The sequence below is a fragment of the Elephantulus edwardii genome, unplaced genomic scaffold (assembly GCF_000299155.1).
Source record: "Elephantulus edwardii isolate Elephantulus edwardi_28Jun2011 unplaced genomic scaffold, EleEdw1.0 scaffold00119, whole genome shotgun sequence".
NCBI lineage: Eukaryota > Metazoa > Chordata > Mammalia > Macroscelidea > Macroscelididae > Elephantulus > Elephantulus edwardii.
The window spans coordinates 6385261-6407198 of record NW_006399869.1 but is presented as its reverse complement, the minus strand read 5'-3'; the positions used below and the strand labels follow the sequence as shown (position 1 = coordinate 6407198).

The 21938-nt window shown below is 36.2% G+C and overlaps 1 protein-coding gene across 1 annotated transcript in view; it reads right to left on the bottom strand.

Moving 5' to 3' along the window:
• FSTL5 (follistatin-like 5) overlaps nucleotides 1–21938 on the bottom strand; it is a 1151716-nt gene that overhangs the window by 53106 nt on the left and 1076672 nt on the right. Inside the window, exons 12-13 of the mRNA XM_006892774.1 lie at nucleotides 20265–20372; nucleotides 11913–12037 (exon numbers count right to left, since the gene is read on the bottom strand). Coding sequence (XP_006892836.1) covers nucleotides 11913–12037; nucleotides 20265–20372 — 233 coding nt within the window. The remainder of the gene's footprint in view (nucleotides 1–11912; nucleotides 12038–20264; nucleotides 20373–21938) is intronic.

The following is a 21938-nucleotide window of genomic DNA, read 5'->3' as shown; positions in this document are numbered from 1 at the left end:
ACATACAAATGAAAAAAAAATACAATAAATACCATAATATCCTAAGTTATTTTTTTCTTATTCATGAAATAGAATTTAAAGGTAGATTTCTAGATGACTGTTATTACATAAATGAAAAAAACTTAACCATCTCACCATTTTCAAGTAAATGTTGACTCATATTGAGACCTCGATCAATTTCCAAGTCTAATTCCTTAATGGAGAAGAGAGGACGTCTTTCTCCCACAAAACAGCTTGTGGAATCAAACCACAAGCCTTTCATTTAACAGCCTGATACAGTATGCACTACATCACATTTCAAAATCTATTACTCTTAAATTGGTTAGAACTAATTCAGAGCTGACACTCCTGCAAGTTTTCTGATGTAATAAATTGTATGGGAGGAGAATGTCTATCTTTCTTCATGAACCCTCTGGTGGATTTGAACCTACAGAGATGTACTAACTTTGGATTAACAGCACAACTCTCTGCGGTCTAGTCTATCAGAGTTTATTATTATATTTCAAGGTTTCCACAAACAAATGAGAAACCCACTCATTGCATTTGAGCCAATTATGACTCAGAGTGGGCCCGTATGATGTTTACAAGATAGCAAATTATTACAGGAAGAGGTTTACCATCTTTCTCTCAGAGAACAGGTAATAAATTCTAACCATTAATTTTTCAGATCCTAGCACAGAACATAGCACAGCACTAGAGTTCCTTTCAATGATTTAAGTGATTTATAATTCTAACCTATGCAATCATGGTTTAGACAGTGGTTGTTAACTGTCATTGACCCATAGCAGCTCTATGAACAAGAGTACTGAACATCACCCTTATCTGTGCTTTCCTTTCCATCTCTGACATGTTTGAGCCCACTGTTATTTATTTAAGGTCTTCCATTCTATCTCTGGCTGTACACCTTCCAAGCATGATGTCCATTTCCAAGGACTGTCCCTTCTGGACAGCATGCTCAAGGTATGTCAGATGATGTTACATAATCTTTACCTCAAAGGAGCACCATAGTTACACTTCATTCAATGTAGACAAGTCTTTTAATTAATTTTAAAATGCCACTTTCCTTGTTTACTTTCAGGACCAGTCCTTATTTATTTAGACACATAAATGAGACATAATCTTGTTCTTTCTTTCTTATTTTTTTATGATTAGTGTCTTCTGTGCTATTGCCAGTGATATGTTGGACTTGGACAGGGTTTGACTTTTTATTTACTCTATGTGTAGAGGAAGAACAAGACAAAGGTTTGCACTGCAGGTGCTACAAAGGAGAGAATATAAATCTATCTATAACAGATGATAAGTAATTTTATTTTGTTTCATCTTCCAGAAAGGAAAATATTTCTTCTAATCAAGTGGCACCTGTTTTCAATGATATCAAAGGCACATATTCAGTCAGTGAAAAATCCAGAGAATTTCTATTTATTATTTGGACTAACCAAGTTGCAAATAGCCCGGTTAAAGATATGAATTTGTAATGTAGGTAAAATTAGATGCTTTTATCCTATTCTTTACCTAGAAACAAATTCTTATGTGTGAGAATGTAAAAATGCTAAGACTTTTTTTAAATTCTTGTGTTCAGCACAAATTATGTATATTGATGTTAATTATATCTTGGAATAAAATCTATCACCAATTTCTCTTATCATTTTTTTATTTGTTCACACTTTTATCCTCTCATTGTTGCTGTTGTTGTTGTTATGTGCCGTCAGGTTGCCCTCGACTCAGCATGCCTATGCACAACAGTCCTAAATTCTGCTCTAACCGGTGCCAATCTTATTGTTTCAACACACCTAACTCCATTACCCCAGTGACGGAATCGATCCATTTCATCGAGGGTCTTCCTCTCCTGCGCTGTCCCTCCACACTCCCAAGCATGAAATCCCTCTCCAAGGACGGATCCCACCTTGCAATATGTCCAAATTAAGTCAGACAAAGCTTCAGAATCCTTGCCTCCAAGGAGCAGCATGGCTTCAACCTCTCCAGGACGAACTTGTTTTTTCTCCTAGCAATCCACAGTATATTCAGTACTCTTCTCCAGCACCACAGTTCAGGCCAGGAAGACCTTATAGACCAAATCTATAGGCTATATCAACCTCCCCTGGGAAACTATTGTAGCTTAAATGGAGGAGAAGAGGCCCTAAAACTCAAGAAGTCAATCCCGGAGCAGAGGTTCAAGACTCCTGAAGTCAAGAGATACTGCCCACATTAGAAGAAACTGTCAGTATCTTGAGGCATTAGGGATTACAGAAGCCCAGAAAGATTGATATGTATGCCATCACATTAAGGGCTTCATAGGGGAGATGTTGAATGGAGGAGTTGGGAATAGAAGGCAACGTGGAGCAGAGAAACAAGTGGGTCAAAACATACCTGACATGGGTGAGGACAGCATGAATCTAGAGGGACATCATGTTGGGGAGAGTGGAGGGACGACACAGAAGAAGAAGACGCTCAATGAGATGGATCGATTCTGTGATTGGGGTGGTAGTAATGAGTGTGTCAGAGATGGTGAGTTTGGAACAGGATAGAGCAGCATTTAGGGCTGTTGTACTAGGGTCTCTATGCATCACAAGCAACTTGAGGGCACATACCAAGAACACAACAACTGAGAAATATCTTTAATCTTCTCTTCTCTGTAAAATGTTTGTCTTTCAGATAATGTTCTAAATCTAAGCATTCGATTTAACACAGACTAGGAAAAAGGACTGGCCATTCAGTTCTGAAATAGCAGGCCTTTGAAAATCCTATGTAATCTTCTCATTACAGTTGTTGTTATGCGGCACCAAGTCACCTGTGACTCATAACAACCCTATATGCAACAACCCTAAACCCTGCTATACCCCATTACCTCAGTCACTGAATCAATCCACCTTATAGAGGGTCTTCCTCTCCTACTCTGTCTGCCATCCTCCCAAGCATGACAATCTTCTCCAAAGGCCGGTACCTCCTTGCAACATGCCCGAAGTAAGTCAGATGAAGTTTCAGAATCCTTGACTCCAAGGAGCAGCCTGTTTCAACCCACTCTATGATGTACCTTTTCATTTTCTTAGCAGTCCATGGTATAATCAGTACTCTTCTCCAACACCACAGCTCAAAGACATCAATTCTCCTTCTATCTTCCCTAGTCATTAGCCAACTCTCAAGTGATTAAAAAGGCCATGGCCTGTATAAGGCACACCTTAGTCTTTAGAGTGACACCGTTGTTCTTCAGTACTTTAGAGCGGTCCCTAACAGTAGACTTTCCCATTGTAATAAGTCTTTTAATTTCCTGGCTGCTGAGCCTAGCAAACTAAAGCTGTGAACAATCTCAGTCTCTTCACAATCCATGCTGATGCTGCCAATCGGCCCAGTGGTGAGAATTTTTGTCTTCTTGATATTGTGCCTCAATCCATATTGAAGGCTGCAGTTCTTGATCTTCTGCAGCAAGCACTTCAGATCTTCCTCAGTTTCAGCTAGCAGGGTTGTGTCATCTGCATTACGCAGATTGTTGATTAATTTTCCTTCTATCCTTATTCCATATTTCTCCTCATATAGCCTAGTCTCCCAGATAATCTATTCTGCATATAGGTTGAAAAGGTATGGAGATAGGATACATCCCTGGCATACATCCTTTCCAATTTTGAACCATGTGGTGTTTCCTTGCTGTTTTAATGACTGCCTCATGGTTCAAGTATAGATTTAACATTAGCACAATCAAGTGTTCTGGGACTCCCATTCTTCTCAGAGTCAGCCACATTTTCTTGTGATCCACACAGTCAAACACTTTTGCCTAATGAATGAAACACAAACAGGCATTCCTCTGGTACTCCCTGCTTTCAGCCAAGATCCATCTAACATTTGCTACAATATTGATAGTACCACCACCCTTTCTAAACCTAGCCTCCACTTCTGGCAGTTCTCTGTTAATGTACTGTTACAATCTTTTATGAATAATCTTCAGCAGAGTCTTGGTTGCATATGATATCAATGATATTGTTTGATAATTTCCACACTCTTGTGGATCACCTTAATAAAAATATTCTCAAGGTACTTATTAATAGATTGTTTTGATGGAGGTCCATTTCAAAGGTTATAATTCACATGCATGAATTTCTGTAACATTTAGAAAATTATTTATTTTGCACATTTGAATTTTTACAAATATATTTCAAGCTACAACCAGGAGGAGATAAAATGGATGAATGGGACCTTCTAAGAATCAAACCCTATGCACAGCCAAAAATTTCTCCAACAGGGTAAAAAGAGAAGCCACAGACTGGGAAAAAGTATTTGGTAATGACGTATCAGATAAGGGACTTATATCCAGAATTTATAAAATACTTGAGCACCACAACAAGATAAAGGTAAACAATCCAATAGAAAAATGGCTCAAGATATGAACAGACAATTCACTAAAGAAGACATTCAGATGGCTAACAAACACATGAAGAAATGTTCAAAATCCCTAGCTCTAAGAGAGATGCACATCAAAACAACTATGAGATATTATCTTACCCCAGTCAGAATAGCAAAATTTAACAGAACAGCTACCAACAAATGCTGGCAAGGTTGTGGAGAAACTGGAACCCTTATTCACTCTTGGTAGGAGAGTAAAATGTTGCAACCCCTGTGGAAGGTGTTATGGCACTTTCTCAAAAAGTTGCAAATAGAGATACCATTTGACCCAGCAATTCCACTATTGGGAATATACCCCAGAGAGATCATAACTGACATGAAAGCAGTTATATGCATACCCATGTTTATCGCTGCTTTGTTCACAACAGCAACAGTTGCAAACAACCTAAGTTACCATCAACAAACCAATAGACAGAGAAGCTGTGGTCTATTCACACAGTGGAATACTATGCTGCATTGAAAAACAAGGAACTTATGCAGTATTATTCAAAATGGGTTATCTTGGAGGACATTATGCTGAGTGAAGCATCTCAGTCACAAAAGGATAAATACTGCCTGGTGCCACTATTGTAAAATAGCACTGACCTCTGAGTTGAGGGGAGACTGAGAAAGATGGGTTCAATAATGTATACTGCACTGAAACAGATGAGGGAGAAAACTGTTTAAAAGGGATATATGATTGAGTATTATTATCATTACAGGAATCCAAATGAAGGCTATATAGCAGAGTGGACCTGGGGGGAGGGATTGTAAATCAATGAAATAATTTTTCTTTTACTTTTCCAAGAGGGTAGTGTACTAGGGGAGAGGGTTGAGAGTGGAGAGAAGTGCAACAATGAATGAATGGAAATCCAAAGTCTGTAAATATTCATTGAAATTAATAATAAATTTAAAAGTAAAAAAAAATTCAAAAGAATATTATAAACATCTAAATATTTTCAAACATAAAAAATATCTAAATTTATTCATCAAGATAATAAAATTAATAATTACAAAGATATAATTAATAATATAAGATAATGCTGAGAAATATATTTGAAAATGCACATGTTATTGTTGTCATGTGTCAGTGAGTCACCTGCAACTCATAGCAACCTCGTATATAATAGTTCTGAACTCTAGCCTATCTTGAGCCAATATCACTGTTTCTCACACATCTCCGCAATTACCCCAGCCACTTTAGTCATTGTCCAACTCTCTGATGAGTAGCAAATAATTGCAAAGACCATGGCTTACATCAAATTCACCTTAGTCTCTACACTAACAACATTGCTCTTCAGAACTCCAGAGAGGTAGGTCCCTGACAGATATACCTAATGCCTATCCATGCCTATCTGTCTATTGTTATGCTCAATGCTAGTGCCAAGAGGGTTGATTGTGTAGCCAAGCAAGCAGAAACTGTGAACAATCTTGATCTATCTCCATCTATTATGGTGCCAACAATTGGTCCACTGATACAAATCTTTCTTTTCTTGATATTGAGTTTCAATCCATATTGCAGACTGTAGTCCTTGATTTCTGGAGCTAACATTTCAGGTCCACATCTTATCTATTTCTTGTGTGGAGCATTAATTCACTTTGTAAATTTATACATTAAGTACCACTACTTCAATTCCTGTGCCTGAATGTGGCATCAGGCTTGGAGAAAGACTTATGGATAACTTATGTTATGCAGATGACACAAACCCTGCTTGTTGAAAGTGATAAGAAAATGAATAACTTATTGCACAGAATCTAGGAATGTAGCCTATAATATGGATTGCATCTCAATGTCAAGAAACAAATGGGAAAGATATTGGAACTGTCAACAACTCCATCTTAACTGGATCCACAATCAACATCCTTGGAAATAGTAGTCAGGAAATCAGGAGATGTATTGCATTGGAAAAGTCTGCACTAGAGACCTCTCCAAATTACCGAGGAGTAGTGATGTCTGTTTGAGTATTAAAGTGAATCTGAATCAGGTCATGGTCTTTCTGACCACTTGCTATGTCTCTCTGAGTTGAAAAGTTATTAGGCATGACAGAGAAGAATTGATAAACTTGAGTTGTGGTGTTGGAGAAGAGCACTGATAATCCCATGAACTATCAAAAGAATAAACAGGTATGTCTTGGAGAGGCTGCAGTTGGAGTACTCTTTGGAGTTGAGGATGATGATTCTTTGCCTCACATAACTCAGACATGTTGCTAGGAAAGGCTTTTCCTTGGAGAGGGACATGATGCTTGGAAAGCAGAGGTTTGTCAAAGGAAAGGAAGACCCTCAATCAGTTGGACTGACAGAACGACTGCCACATGGGGGTCTAGTATGTCAAGAAGTGTGAAGATGGCACAGGATAGGATAGGTTTCAGATTCACTGTTCATAGAATCACTAAGACTTGTACTCAATTTGATAGCACATAACAACAACAACAGCTTCCATTTAAGTAATTTTAACATTAAATTATTTTGGGAATTTATGCTAAACTAGAATCAAACACATAAGTGCACAGGCTAAAGGTCTGGACAGGAGAGAGGAAGCAACCGATTTCATGATTTCTTCATTCTTGCGGAATTTAAGAAATACTCATGTGTGCCAGGTTGGGAAGGCATAACTCTCCCTAACATTGCTCTGTTTACTTTTTCTCTGGATGGGGAAGATGAGGTCTAGGACTTGAGTCAAGTTTCCTGAGGAGGATTTTAACAGGGGAGCACTGATAAAAGACATTGTTTTTACCTTCCAATAATTTTGCTATACATCAATAGTATACACATTTAAACGCATTTCTTAAAGAATAGTTTTGGTCTAACCTTCATCTTTCTTCATTGTCACCTGGGAAAAGATTAATTTGCTAGAAAGATGAAGGAAGCAGGTACGACCAAGGCCTAACAAATGGAACCCAGTAATTTTAAGAAACTTATTTTGATAGTCTTAGTGCGTAACTATATGGTTTAATTTGTCCCTAGCATATGTAAATTTCACTTGATTGTCAGAATTCTCACATGCAAAGATACATTTCCACTAATTCCACTTCTTTTTTAGGATAAAATGACAATATTTATGCAAAGCATTGGTGATATTTCTCAGGAAATGGGAAAAATTTCAAATAAGAAAAAAAGTGGGTTGCATCAGTTTGAAGTATTTTGAAAATGGTAGTTACCAGAAATTTGAATGTTTAAGATAATATAGAACTCATTGTTATCAAGTCACTTTTAACTAACAATGACCCAATTAGAGAGTAGAATCATTATCCAGTAGTTCCATTCTACTGCATTCCCAAGGCTCTGGTGACACAGTCTACAGTTCACAGTGTATTAATCAGAAGACTGAGTGCCTCTGCTGTTTTGAATCCAAAATATTCTCTTCAGGAGAAATATGTGACTTCTCCCATAAAGAATTACAGCCTTAGGAAAATTATGGAGGTTACAATGAATCAGAAGAAAGTATTCAGTGACAGTGAGTCAAACAAAATAAAAGACTAACGTTTTGAGTTTTTAAAAGGATCTTAATATTTATTGCTGGGACAGAGAAGGATAGGGCAATGTTTCTTTTTGAGTATGTTAGTATCAATTTCTGTTTGTTAAAGCCATACAATTTGTGGTGGCCTAGAGGTAAAGTACTTAAGAAAAGATTTCAAAGAGCAGCACAGGAAGACAAAGCCAAGTATTATAATGAAATGTGCAAAGAATTGGAGTCAGAAAATCAAAAGGGACAAACTCTCTAAGTACTTAAGCTTAAGAAGGAAATAAATTCAAGCCTCGCATTGCAATGCTTGATAATATGGAAGGATATTATGTTTAATGACTCAGGAAGCATCAAAAGAAGACAGAAGGAGTACACAGACTCACTATACCAAGAAGAATTGGCTAAAACAGAAGAATTTCATGAAACAATATATGATCAGAAAGCAATGATTGATGAAGGAGGAAGTTCAAGCTGCTATGAAGAAATTGGCAAAAAAGCAAGGACCCAAGAATTGATGAGATACCAAATCACATATTTGGAAAAAAAACCGCTGCCTTAAATATGCTCACCAGGTTGTTCCAAGAAGTCTGGAGAACAAGTACCGGGTCAACTGACTAGAGGAGATCCATATTTATTCTCATTCAAAAAAAAAAAAGATGATATAACAGAGTGTGGAAATTATTGAACAATATCATTGATATCACAAGCAAACAACATCCTGCTGAAGATATTCAGAAATGACTGGAGTAGTAGAGAATTATCAGAAATATAAGCTGGGTTTGGAAAAGGCCATGACGCTAGGGAAATTATAATTGATGTTAGACAGATCTTAGTTGAAAGTAGAGTATCCGAGGAATGTCTACATATGTTTAATTGACTATGCAAAGGCGTTTGATTGTGTAGATCACAACAAATTGTGGCTGACCTTGAGAAGAATGTGAATCATTTGATTGTGCTTATGCAAAACCTATAGTTAGACCAGTAGGAAAACATAAGAATAGAGCAAGGAAATACTGCATGGTTCAAGATCAGAAACGTGCACCAAGGATGCATCCTATCTCCATACCTTTTCAATCTATATGTGGAACATGTCATCTGGGAGGCTGAATTATATGAGGAGGAATTTGACATGAGGACTGGAGAAAGTCTCATTAACAATCTGTATTAAGAAGATGACACACCTTGCTAACTAAAACTAAGGAGGACTTGATGCATATGCTATAGAAGGTCTAAGATTGAAGCCTTCAATATGGATTGATGCTCAACATCAAGAAAACAAGATTGTCACCACTGGAACAACTGGCAGCATCATGATAGACAGAGAAGAAGAGCCTGACATATTTAATAGTGTCAGCTTGCTTTGTTCCACGGTTAATACTCTTTGTACCAGTACTCAGGAAAGCAAAAGACAAATTGCATTAGGAAAATCTGCTTTCAGGAACTCTCTTGAGTACAAAAGAGCAGTAATGTATGTCTAGAGACTAAGGTGTAACTGATCCAAGTCATGGTCTTTACAGTTCCTTGCTATGAATTAGAGAGCTGAACAATGACTAAAGATGAAGAATTGATGCCTTTGAGTGGTGGTGCTAGAGAAGAGTCTTGAACATAACCATGGAATGCTAAGAGAAATAAGCCTATCATGGAGAAGGTGAATCCAAGCGGCTCCTTGGAGACAAGGATTTTGAGCTCCATTTCATATAATTTTGGTGTGTGGTCATGATGGACCAGTCCTTGGAGAGGGACATCATGTTTAGAAAGGTGGAGGGACAGCACAAGAGAGGAAGACCCTGGATGAGATAGATTGACTCAGTTATTAGTGCCATTGGGGATAGGTGTTATGGAGACAGTAAACTGAATCAAAATTTTAGAGCTGTTGAACAAATGGTTGCTATTAGTTGCAAGTGACTCCATGGTACATAACAACAACAATAGTGGTAAGAGCCTGTACTACCATCCCAAAAGCAAAGAGTTTGAATATACCAGCTGGTCTAAGGGAGCGAAATGTCCTTGATCTTCTACAGCAAGCACTTCAGGTCCTCCTCAGCTTCAGCAAACAGGATTGTGTCATTTACATAATATAGATTGTTGATGAGTCTTCCAATAATCTTGATGTTAGGCCATGCATTTTAATGGAAGCCAACTGGCAAATCCATTTTCAGGTGAGAGGATTCTTGGTTTATACATCTGCCTTTCATTTAGCAGAAAAATATTTAAATATAGAATCACTAGGGTTCATAGCCTTTTTAATGTAGATTGCTAGCCTGTCTTCAGGTTCCACTTTTAAGAGTCATTGAACTGTCAAGTTTTCTGTTGTTAACAGGATTTATTCAATTGTGCTGCCCAGGCAATAAGAGTGTCCTAGAAAGTGATTTTTTTTTTTTTATTTAGGTTGTTTATTTTTCATTTCAATGAACATCTACAGAGATTTTGGAATTCCATTCATTCATTGTTGCACCCTTCTCCCCGTTGAAACCCCGCCCCCCCCGTTTGCTCCTCTCCTTGAAAAGCAAAAGAAAAACTCCCTCATTGGTACACAATCCCCCCCGACCTCCCCAAATCCCACCCCCTACCCCCAAATATAATCCACTCTGCAACCCTCATTGCATACTCCTACGATAAAAATAATGCCCTAAAATATAATACTTTTAGACTATTGTCTACCCCATAGACTTCAATGCCGTAAACATATTTCATCCAGTTTTTCTCAGTCTTACCCCCATCCCAATGCCAGCCTCATTCTACAACAGTGGCAACATATAGCATTTGTCCCTTTGTGACTGAGATACCTCACTCAGCACAATGTCCTCCAGGGAAAGTGATATTTTTTTAAAGAAAGGCTATTATATTTTTAAAAAATAATAAATAAACAGAATATTCACACAGTAAAAAAGTAATAGGGTGTATGGGAATGGAATAAATAAAATGCAATGCTTATGTATTTATTGGTTGGCAATAATTTGTTGGTAACTTGTAAAACTACTGGATATTACAAAATAATATATATTCTTTATAATTATGACAACATTTCCTAATATGATAAGTATAAACATTTTATGTTTTTCCTCTTCTCAACATAAGTGATACAATTTTCTGTTTTCCTGAGCATTTTTTCAATGTTTGAGTATTTTAGTGCTTTTCTATATAATATGGATAAACCTAATAAACATAACGCAGAGTGAAGTAATTCCCACACAAAAGGACAAATATTTCATCAGGTATTTATTATAAAAAGCTAAAATAAGGTTTGCACAGGAAAAGTAAGGCTTACAAAAAGATTCTTGATACCACAGACGGCAAAGAGGGAGAGAAGAGGGGGGAAATAGCTAGATATTTATTACATAGATGAAAGGAAATGCAATATATAATAAGGAGATGACCTGACATTTTGAGTACTACAATCAAAATTAATGAAGCACATGTATATACCTAAGATAATATAAAACCAATATGCTTTGCAAATATTCACTCAAATCACAATTAAAAGTAATAAAACACTTTCTATGAATGTAATATTAACTTGTCACCTTTGTAAACATATGGAAAAACTGGAAATACCATTATTTCTTCTCACACAAACAAAATACAAATTCCAAGCATTAGTTTTTATTTACTAAATTTCTTAATAATGTTTCATATTCATATTAATACAGGTAAAAGTTGATTTATGTATTAATAATAATATGGAGACTATTTTTGTAAGTCTAAATCATGAGATTGTAAAGAAAATGTTATTCTAAGACATTTTTATGAAACATAAATACTTAAAAATATTCACATAAACAATTCCCATGACAACACACACACAAAATACAAACTCTTAAGCCAATAATAAACACTACTGGAACTTTAGAAATTTTTTATGACATTGGGCATATGAAAAAAAAAGTGATAGGACATCAACTACAAAGAAAACAGCAGGGTGACAAAAGTTCAGCAAGAGACTTAGACACAGCCAAGTTCGATATACCTCAAAGTATGTATTTCTTTTATAAGCAAAATAATACTTTCACGACTTCATGAAGTTATTCAATAAAATAAGCAACAGTTTCAAGTATCATTTATACTTCTTAACCCTTACCTTATGTGAGTAATGATGAGCGTTGTAGTGGGAATAAAAAAATCATCCACTCTATCAAATTGCTTTCCCACTGGCTGTGTGTGGATTGTGTGGTGAGGAACATTCCCACTGGCCAGGGTTATAACCTAAACAGAACATCAGTGTTAGAGATCTCAGCAAGCATTAACTTAGCTAAATAATATATGTTTTAACTTACTTAGAGATATAATTAATCTCTTCTAGGTTTTTGGTTGTGATTTGGGCTTTTGTTTTTGGGGTTGGGTGTCTGTCTGTTTGTTTGTTTTGTAAGGTTAGTACTTGGAGCAGGACATCATGCTCAGAAAGGTGGAGTGACAGAGCAAGAGAAGAATACCCTAGATGAGATGAATTGATACACTTATGAGTGAAATAATGGACCTTGTTGTGTCACAATCAGTGAGTGGCTCAGGACAGCGCAGACTTTAGAGCCAGGTCAGAATGAGTCACAGGTGACTTGACAGCACATAACAACAACAACAACAACAACAACAACAACAACAACAGGGTTTTTTAAGCTCTCCACTATTATTCTCAATATTTTTATAGCATTAATGGCATTCCAACTGAATCATTCATTTGCTTATTTTAAGTTACTAAACTTTCATTTGTATAATGAAACTTAAAATAATTTCTGGTTTAAATGTATAAAACCTATGTATTATTTCTGTTTTATAAAGATGTTAATTTTGTAATAATAAAAAAATTAAAGGTCTATAAATTATACACTAGTAAGAAAACCCTTCTAATAGAAAAGCTCTATTATATAAGAGGAAAAAACTTGTAAAACAAATCATATAGACTATTTGAATAGATAAATACATATTCTCAAAACATTTTCCTTCTATGAGAATACCTCATAGTATGTGATGTTGTTGTTGTTGTTGTTGTTGTGTGCCATTGAGTTGGAACCAATCCATAGCTGAGGTTTCAGATTCAGTAATCACACAGGAGATTACCCATCCTTCTGTGGAGTAGCTGGTGGATTTGAACTGTGCACCGTTGGTACTGCAGTTCAAATTCTTACCACTAGGCCACCATTATTCAAAACAGATTCATTTCAGTAGAAGTGAGGCTACACCTCACTATGATATACCTCATTCATAGTGACTATGACTTATAGCGACCCTATGCACAATAGGTCTGAACCTTGTTTTATCTTGAGTCAATTTCCCTATCTCTGACACACCTACCCTCATTGCCCTAGTTATTGTGTCAATTCATCTTATTCAGGGTCTTCCTCCTCTGTGCTGTTCCTCCACCCTTCCAAGCATGTTGCCTTCTCCAAATACTGATTGTTCTTGTCTACATACCCAAAGTATATGAGATGGAGTCTCAAAATTTTTGCCTCCAAAGAGTAGCTTGATTTCACACTCTCAAGGACAGACCTGTTGATTTTCTTGGTAGGCCACGGTATGTTAAATACTCTTTTCCAGCACCATAACTCGAAGTCATTTATTCTTCTTCTGTCATCTTTGTTCATTGTCCAGGTCTTTGATGCATAGCAAGTAATTGTGAAGATTATGGCCTGTATCAGGCAAAATTTAGTCTCTAGACTAACATCAGTGCTCTTCAGCCTCTAGAGAGACAGATTTTCCCAGTGCAATTCGTCTTTTGAATTCCTGACCGCTTGTGTGAAGAGTGTTGATTTTGGAACCAAGCAAACTGATAATGTTAAAAATCTCAGTCTCTTCTCCATCTATCATGATGCTACCCATTAGCCCAGTGGTAAAAATATTTGTATTCTAATGTTCAGCAGCTTCAACCCATATAACAGACTATAGTCTTTGATGCTCTGCAGCGAATGCTTCAGGCTCTACTCAGTTTCAGCAAATAAGTTGTGTCATCTTCATAACTCAGGTTATTGGTGAGTCTTCCTCCAATTCTGATGCCATACTGCTCCTCATAAATTTCAGCTTCTTGAATAATCTGTTCTGTATCCAGACTGAAAAGGTGTGGAGACAGGAAGTACCCCTGACACATTCCTTTTATAATTTTGAACCATGCAGTGTCTCCTTACTCTTTCCTGACAACTGCCTCCTGGTCTAAGTATAGGTTTTGCTAAGCACAGTCAAGTGTTCTGGGATTCCCATTCTTCTCAACATTAGCCACAATTTGTTGTGATCCATATAGTCAAATGCCATTGCATAGTCAATGAAACACAGATAGACCTCTCTGGTACTCTCTGCTTTCAGCCAAGATCCGTCTGATATTGGCAATGATGTCCCTTGTGCCACAGCCTCTTCTATACCCAGCTTTCAATTCTAGTGTTTTTCTGTTAATATACTATTGCTCTAGTTGTGTTTGGATAATTTTCAGCAGGATTTGGCTTATGTGAAGTCTTAGTGATATAAGTAGATTTATTTTGTTTCATACATGCAACTTTTTCAAGGTACATTCGTAAAAGTTCTAGTCTTTATTTTCAGATGACTAAATACACACCCCTTTAAATTATTTAATTTATATCACAATGTTGGCCAGAATGAGTCATGTTCACTTATCTGTCAGTGTGTATTATTTTGCTTTGTTGTTGAGTTGATAGAAGCTATGTCCCTGTTTGTTTAAATGAGTAGCAGGGTCAGTCATGGTAGAAAAGTCTCATGGGAGCTACCAACTCAAGACACACATGAATTAGTCTTAAAAAACACAGGCCTTGAAGACCCTATAAACATCAGGGGATGATTATCTGTCATAAGTGCAGAATATGAGACCCTCTGGTTGGAAAGCAGTCACAATAAAACTAAGAAAAGCTCAATGACACTTAACAGCAACAATAATCATGGCCCAACTAATCAAATATGGGCCATGTGTTAGGAAAAATAGAGTCAAACAGACCTGGTAACAAATTTACTACCAGTTTTTCAATGTAATTAACTAAGGATATTATCTGAAAGTTGCCAATAGATGTAAGCCCTTTCGACAATAATGAATAAAACAATTTCATAAAGAGGGAGTAATATAATTAGAACCCCTTTTTTTTCTTTGTTTATTGCTATTGTTGCTAACTACCATCAAGTGGACTATAATACATGACATTTCCGTGTGTTAAAAGAGTATAACTACACTCTGTAGGCTATAATTTTACAGATGTTAATAAGCAAAGATGTTAGTTTGAAGATCAAGGTATAAACTGCTTGCACCATTCACACAAAACAAAACGCTGCCCTTATAGTGACTCCATGGAACACAGTAGAGTGGTCTCATAGGTTTTCCAAGGCTATAAATGTTTATTGTAGCAGACTGCCACATCTTATATCAAACAGCTGGTAAGTATGACTAGTCACCTCTTGGAGAGCAGTCTAGTGCTTTACTATGCCACAAGGATTTCCTTTATATCACTCCTAGATTTTTTTCTCATACGTTGTTTTTGTGTGCCATTAAGTTGAAAGCGACCCATAGCTAGCCCTCCAGAGGGTTTCAGAGGCAGTATATTGCATGGCAGGAGTGGATTCAAACCAGGTGACTTTGGGATTGCATCTGAGATTCTTCTCAAAATATATATACTTATATTTGAAATAATTAATATTTTTTGTTAATTTTATTATCATGTAATTTGAGCTGGAACTGACACCTGGTGACCTTCCAGTGGGTTCTCAGAATTTATAATATTGCATCAGACAGGATTTTCCATCTCTCTCCTATAGAGTTCCTAGTGGAGCCAAACCACCTGTCTTTGAGTTGAGAGCAAAGTTCCTTACCTGCACTCTGATTATATTAATTTTGTTGTTGTTGTTTGGTACCTTTGAGTCAGAACTGACCGATTGTTGATCCTACAGTGAGTTTTCAGGGACAATAAATGGCTCAGCAGAAGATTGCCTATCTTTCTCTTGTGGAGCAGCTGGTGTATACAAACAGTCAGCCTTTGGCTTGGCAGCACAACTCCTTATCACTAGGCCATCAGAATAGCATCAATATTTCTAAAATCTTGCCGTAGGTCATTGGATACTCAGGGTAACTCACAGGCATTTAATTATTTAGCATTCAAATTACATTACAGTTGAAGTGCTATAATCTTCACCACACTGTGAGACTATCATTATAAAAAGTAAAGTAAACAATTAACAAAAATATTTCATTGTTTTAAGAATATCTTCTGAATAGTTATTCTGTGCTTGGCACAGTCTTAGGTTAACAAAAAATACAGTGCAGCTTCACTTGTTGCTCTTCTTCTCAGGTCTTCTAGTTCAGTGTGATCAATAGCAACCCTATGAACAACAAATCTGAACCAGGTCTTATTTTATGTCTTCCATAAACTTTCTGAAACTTGAGAGTCTGTTGTGGCAATTACTATGTCAATACATCTGGTTGAGGGTCTTACTTTCCTTTGTCGACTTTCTGCTTTATTGAGCATCATGTCTCTCTCCAAAGAACAGACTCTCCTAGTTATATGCCTAAAATATGTGAGGTTAAGCTTTATCATCTTTGCCTCCAACGAGTGAGTGATCTGGTGTCACCTTCTCCAAGACATATTTGTTGTTTCATTAGGTAGCCCATGTGATGTTCAGCATGCTTCTTCAACAACACGGCGCAACAATATCTATTCTTCTTCTGTAATCTTTATTAATTATCCAGTTCTCAGATGCATAGCAAGCAATCAGAAAGACTATGGCCTGAATCAGATACACCTTAAATCTCAAACTCCTCAATAATTTGGAGAGGTCTCTGACTGCAGACTTTCTCGGTGCAATACGTCTCCTGACTTCTTGACTGCTAGTACTAAGTATGCTGATTATGGATCCAAGTAAGATGAAATTCTCCAAAGTTTTAATGTTTTGTCCATCTATCATGGTGTTGCCAATTGGGCCAGTGGTGAGAATCTTTATCTTCTTGATGTTGAACTTCAATCCATATTGAAGATTATAGTCCTTGACCTTCTGCAGCAAGTGCTTCAGGTTTTCTTCAGTTTCAGCAAGGAAGGTTGTTTCATCTGTATAACATAGGTTGTTCCAGAGTCTTCCTCTAATCCTGGTGCCACATTCTTCCTCTTAAAGCCTAGTTTCTTGAATTATCCATTCTGCATAGATTGAAAATTTCTGGAGGCAAGACACATCACTCATGCACTCCTTTCTTGATTTTGAAGCATGCACTGTTTCCTTGTTTTATTCTGAGGACTACTTCCTGGTCTAAGTATAGGTTTTGCATAACTATAATCAAGTTTTCTAGAATTCCCATTCTCTTTAAAGTTAGCCACAATCAATTGGGATCTAAACAATCAAATGCCTTTACATAGTTAATGAAACACAGACATTTCTCTGGTACTCTTTGTTTTCTGCCAAGATCCATCTGACATTGGCAATAATATTTCTAGTGCTATAACCTCTTCTAAACCCTGCATATGTTTCTGGGAGTTCTCTGTCACTGTACTGTTCCACTCATTTTTAGATAATTTCCAGCAGGATTTACTTGTGTGTGATATTAGTGATATTGTTCAATAATTCCCACACTCTGTTGGATAACTTTTTTGAATGAGAATAAATTTAGATCGTTTTCCAGGAATTTGGTCAGGTAGTTTGTCCTCCAGATTTCTTGCCACACCTGGTGAGCATGTCCAGAGCAGTATCTGTTTGTAGAAACATATCAGTTGGTATCCTATCAATTTGTAGGACCTTGTTTTTTTTTTCTTCTTCCTTCATAGTAGCTTGACTTTCCTCCTTCAGCACCACTGGCTCATGATAATATGTTGCTTCTTGAAATTCTTTTGTGTCAGCCAATTCTTTTTGGTACACTGACTCTGTGTGAGCAGTCACAAAATCAAAAGACAATGTGATTTGGGAAAGCTAGCTGTTAATGACCTCTTTAGAGTACTAAGAATCAGTAACAGTATAGAGATTAAGGTGTACCTGATGCAACCCAAAGCCTTGTCAATTACTTGATATGCATCAAAGAGCTGAACAACAACTAAGCATGTCATGAAGCGTGACGACTTAATAAATCTTGCAGTCTTAAATTGACAAAACATGCAGTCAAGATATGTTGATGATAATTGGTGATTGGAATGTAAAAGTTGGAAACAATGAAGAAGGCATATTAGTCAGAAAGTATGGTCTTGGTGATAGAAAAGAGGCTGGAAATAGAATAACTGAATTATGTATTGGCTGACTCAACAAGCCCATATTACCTCAGTGTAGCAAATTGACAGAGGAGTGTTGTACAACTTAGAAGAATGTTCCTCCAAAATAAAATAACACTAGACCCTTGGCCCCAACCAACTTTTAAATACATTTTATATTTATATAATATGGAGACAAGACACAGCCATCATGCACTCCTTTCCTGATTTTGAAACATGCACTGTTCCCTTGTTTTCCATTGAGCCAGAACCAACCCATATCTGATACTCTTGCAGGTTTTCAGAGGTGGTTAATCTTATGGGAGGAGATTGCCCATCCTTCTGCAGAGCAGCTGGCGGCCTGAAACCTCTTGCCTTGAGGATTGCAATGCAGCTTCTTTGTCACTAAGGCCACCCATAGAATTCTTAATTATTGCAACTCAAGTCTTGAATTTGTTCTTTTTTTCCTTCAGTTCAAGAAATATCAAGTGAGTTTGTCCCTTTTGATTTTGTGACACCAGGTCTTTGAAATCTTCTGTTCAAATTTCCATTAACTTCCTGATTTCTTCCTTTTGCATTTCAGCATTCTAATGCAATATTCAGTCACTTCTTACATCCATAACAGTCTTTTCTTCGTTTTCTCTCTTAGTAATAATTGTTTGCAATCCTAATGGATGATATTCTTTATATCATCCCTCAGTTCATCTGGTGTTCATTAGTCTTCGAGGCCTCAAATCTGTTCTTGAGATGATTTTTAAGTTCAGGTGGGATATACTCCAAATAATAATTGGTTCTTTGTTTTAATTTTCTTTAGTTTCACTTTGAACTTGTACCTCACTAAGATTGTGCTTTATATGCAAAATATCAAATTATCATATTATATAGACCATTTTATAAATTGCCAACAATGTGATGATTCTGCCTCTCTCATCAAATAATTGAATTCATTACTCTACCACCTGGAATATCAACTTATATGTGTGACTGGCTTGAGGACCAAGTTGTAGCACAGTTAATCTTATATCAGTTCTGCAGCAGAAAACTTACTATTTCTTGGAAACTCCACTTTCAATATCCTGAAACCGGAAGTCACCATCCTGTGAAGATGTTAGCCTAGACTTTAAGCAATCACATTCAGGAAACCCAAATGTCAGCATGCCCCAGATACCATTTTTCAAACATAAGAGGGAGGTCATTTTGAGCCCTTTAGTTTCAGTGGGCTTATGTCCCAGTTATATGAGTGATCCTAGATAAGACTAAAACAAAATAACATGAAGTCGTGTTATAGATTTATGAGTTTGTTATTGTTTTGTTTTTTTTATTCTTAGAAAATCAAGTTTTACAGTTGTTGCATTTACAATACTAACAACAACTTAAATACCAGTCATATTATATTTCAGATGATACATATTTCAAGTAAAATATTAAATAAGCCATTATTTTTATAACTCTTCAAATATTTCATTTCTCTCTTTTAGCATATCAATTATAAGTTAAATATCTTAATGCTGAAATTACTTCAGAAATATTTCTTATATTGAAAATAAACTAAAAACAATCTAATAAAAAGAAACCAAAAAATGGTTTCAACTGATTTTATTGAAAATGGAAAAAATAGTTAATAATTAAGGGTGTGGTGGCCCAACATTAAGGAGTTTTGCTGTCAATTTATAGGTGTGTGGTTAAAATCCACTATCTGCTCTTTGGAATAAAAATGGGCAATCTCTTCCCACTCAGTATATAACCATTGAAAAACCATTGAAGGGTCAGTGAGTTTGTTGCAACTTGATGACACAAACAAGTGAATTATAGACAAAGGTGAACTAAAATCACGAGGTTATCGTAGCAACTAGGAAATGTAAGCTTAGGCAATAGCAAAAACTAAAAAACTAAACTTGCAGAGATAAACCTTTATTATTCCTTTCATCATTTCTTTCTAATTTTTCTCCAAAAAAAATTGTGAATATGACAAGGAGTTATTGTTAAAATTCACGATTTTTTTCCTTTGCCACCCAAATTCAACTTCAAACAAGGAATGTATTCCATAAAAATGACAGCAAAGAGGGATCAAATAATAGAATATTACTTTGGGGAAAACGGGATCTGCTTTGAGGCAAAATTGTAGCTCTTAATATAGTTGTAATCCCACCGGTTCTATCCTCCCCTCTGGTTTTGGAAATAAAAATTAAAACAACAACAAAAACCTCCCCATATTTAATATAGATTTTCAATATGTCCTTGACATTTTAGAGATCTTTCTTTCTATACATACGATCACATGGACATACCTGTAGTGTCGGTGACGTCTTTTCCATAGTTCCCCAGCTAAGTACCCAGACTTGGTCATGTGATTTATCGTAATGCAACTTAACTGGAACAGGGTCTGTGTTTACTGCCTGTAATATACAAATAAAGGTTTAAAAATACATTTTCAGATTAGTATGAACAGTCAGGAAATAAGGAGACATTGAAATGGGAAAATCTGCTGTTAGGGACCTTTCTAAATTATTGAGAAGTAGTGCTGTCAATTTGAAGACTAAGTTGCTTCTGATTCAGGCCATGGTCTTTCCAATTACTAGTTATGCATCTTACACATGGGCAATGAATAAAGATGACAGAAAAAGAATAGATGGCTTTGAACTGTGGTGTTGAAGAAGAAGAGCACTGAACATTCCATGGATGGCCAAGAATACGAAAAGATATGTCTTGAAGAGGGTGCAGCCAAAGTACTCTTTGGTGATAAGAATGAGGAGGCTTTGCCTCACACACTTTTGACATATTACTAGGAGATGCTATCTCTTGGAGAGGGACATGATGTTGAGAAGGTTAGAGGATCAGCAGAGAGGAAGACCCTCAGCCAGGTGGATTGACATGGTGACTGCTGCAATGGGGCCCTTGAGTGTCAGGATGTGTGAGGATGGCACAGAATAGGACTGGTCTGAGATCTTTTGTTCATAAGTATACTATGAGTCGTACTCGACTCAATGGCACCTAACAACAATATATTAACTGAAAGCTTCTCCAAAAATGTAACTTAATAAAAGATTATTTTTATGTCAGATTTAAACCTCAAGTTGCAAATTTCTTAAGATCTCATTTGATTAATTAGAATTATCTTTACTCAAATACTTGATTTTTCTTCCTTCTGTGTACACTTTCATGTTACCTTTTGTTTACTTAGTGCCTGTGTAAGTTGTGAGTCATAAAGTATTTAAAAAGAAACTCAAGATATAAATGAATATGTGCATTTTAAACAATTTTTGAATACAAGCAAAATCATGTTTATGCCTTTAGATTTGTTTTCCCATTTGAATCCTGATTATAATGTTTGATCATCTATAATGCTAAAAAGCCAACAATCTGATATATGATTACAGTGCTGTTAACTGATTACCTAATTTTCTTTCCTTAATGAGAAACCCAAAACAACATACAGAAGGAAAAGTGAGTTTTTATTTGTTTGAGTTTTGTACTTGTTTCCAATATGGTACATTAAATGTTTGGTGGGGTTTTTTTTGTTTGTTTGTTTGGGGGTGTTTTTTTTGGTTTATTTTTTTTTTTTTACTTTTCGGCTGATATTTAGCATTATCTTAAAACAGAAATGTCAGAAAATAAATTACAATCACCCAATTACTACACTCAATGTGAAGCTATTTATATATCACAAAGTACTACCTTTTAAAAGAAATTTCCTGCAATAGTAACTTTAAACTATTTTCTATTTTTATATTATAAAATAGATCACAACCATTAAAACAGCCTTTAAACAATTTTAAAAGCATGGCTTTCAAAAGCATTGGTGAATACACTTAAAGAATTTCCCAGTTCTACCTGATTCACTGTTGGTGGGAGTGTAAAATGGTACAACCACTGTGGAAAGCATTGTGGCGCTTTCTCAAAAAGTTGCAAATAAAGATACCATTTGACCCAGCAATTCCACTACTGGGAATATACCCTAAAGA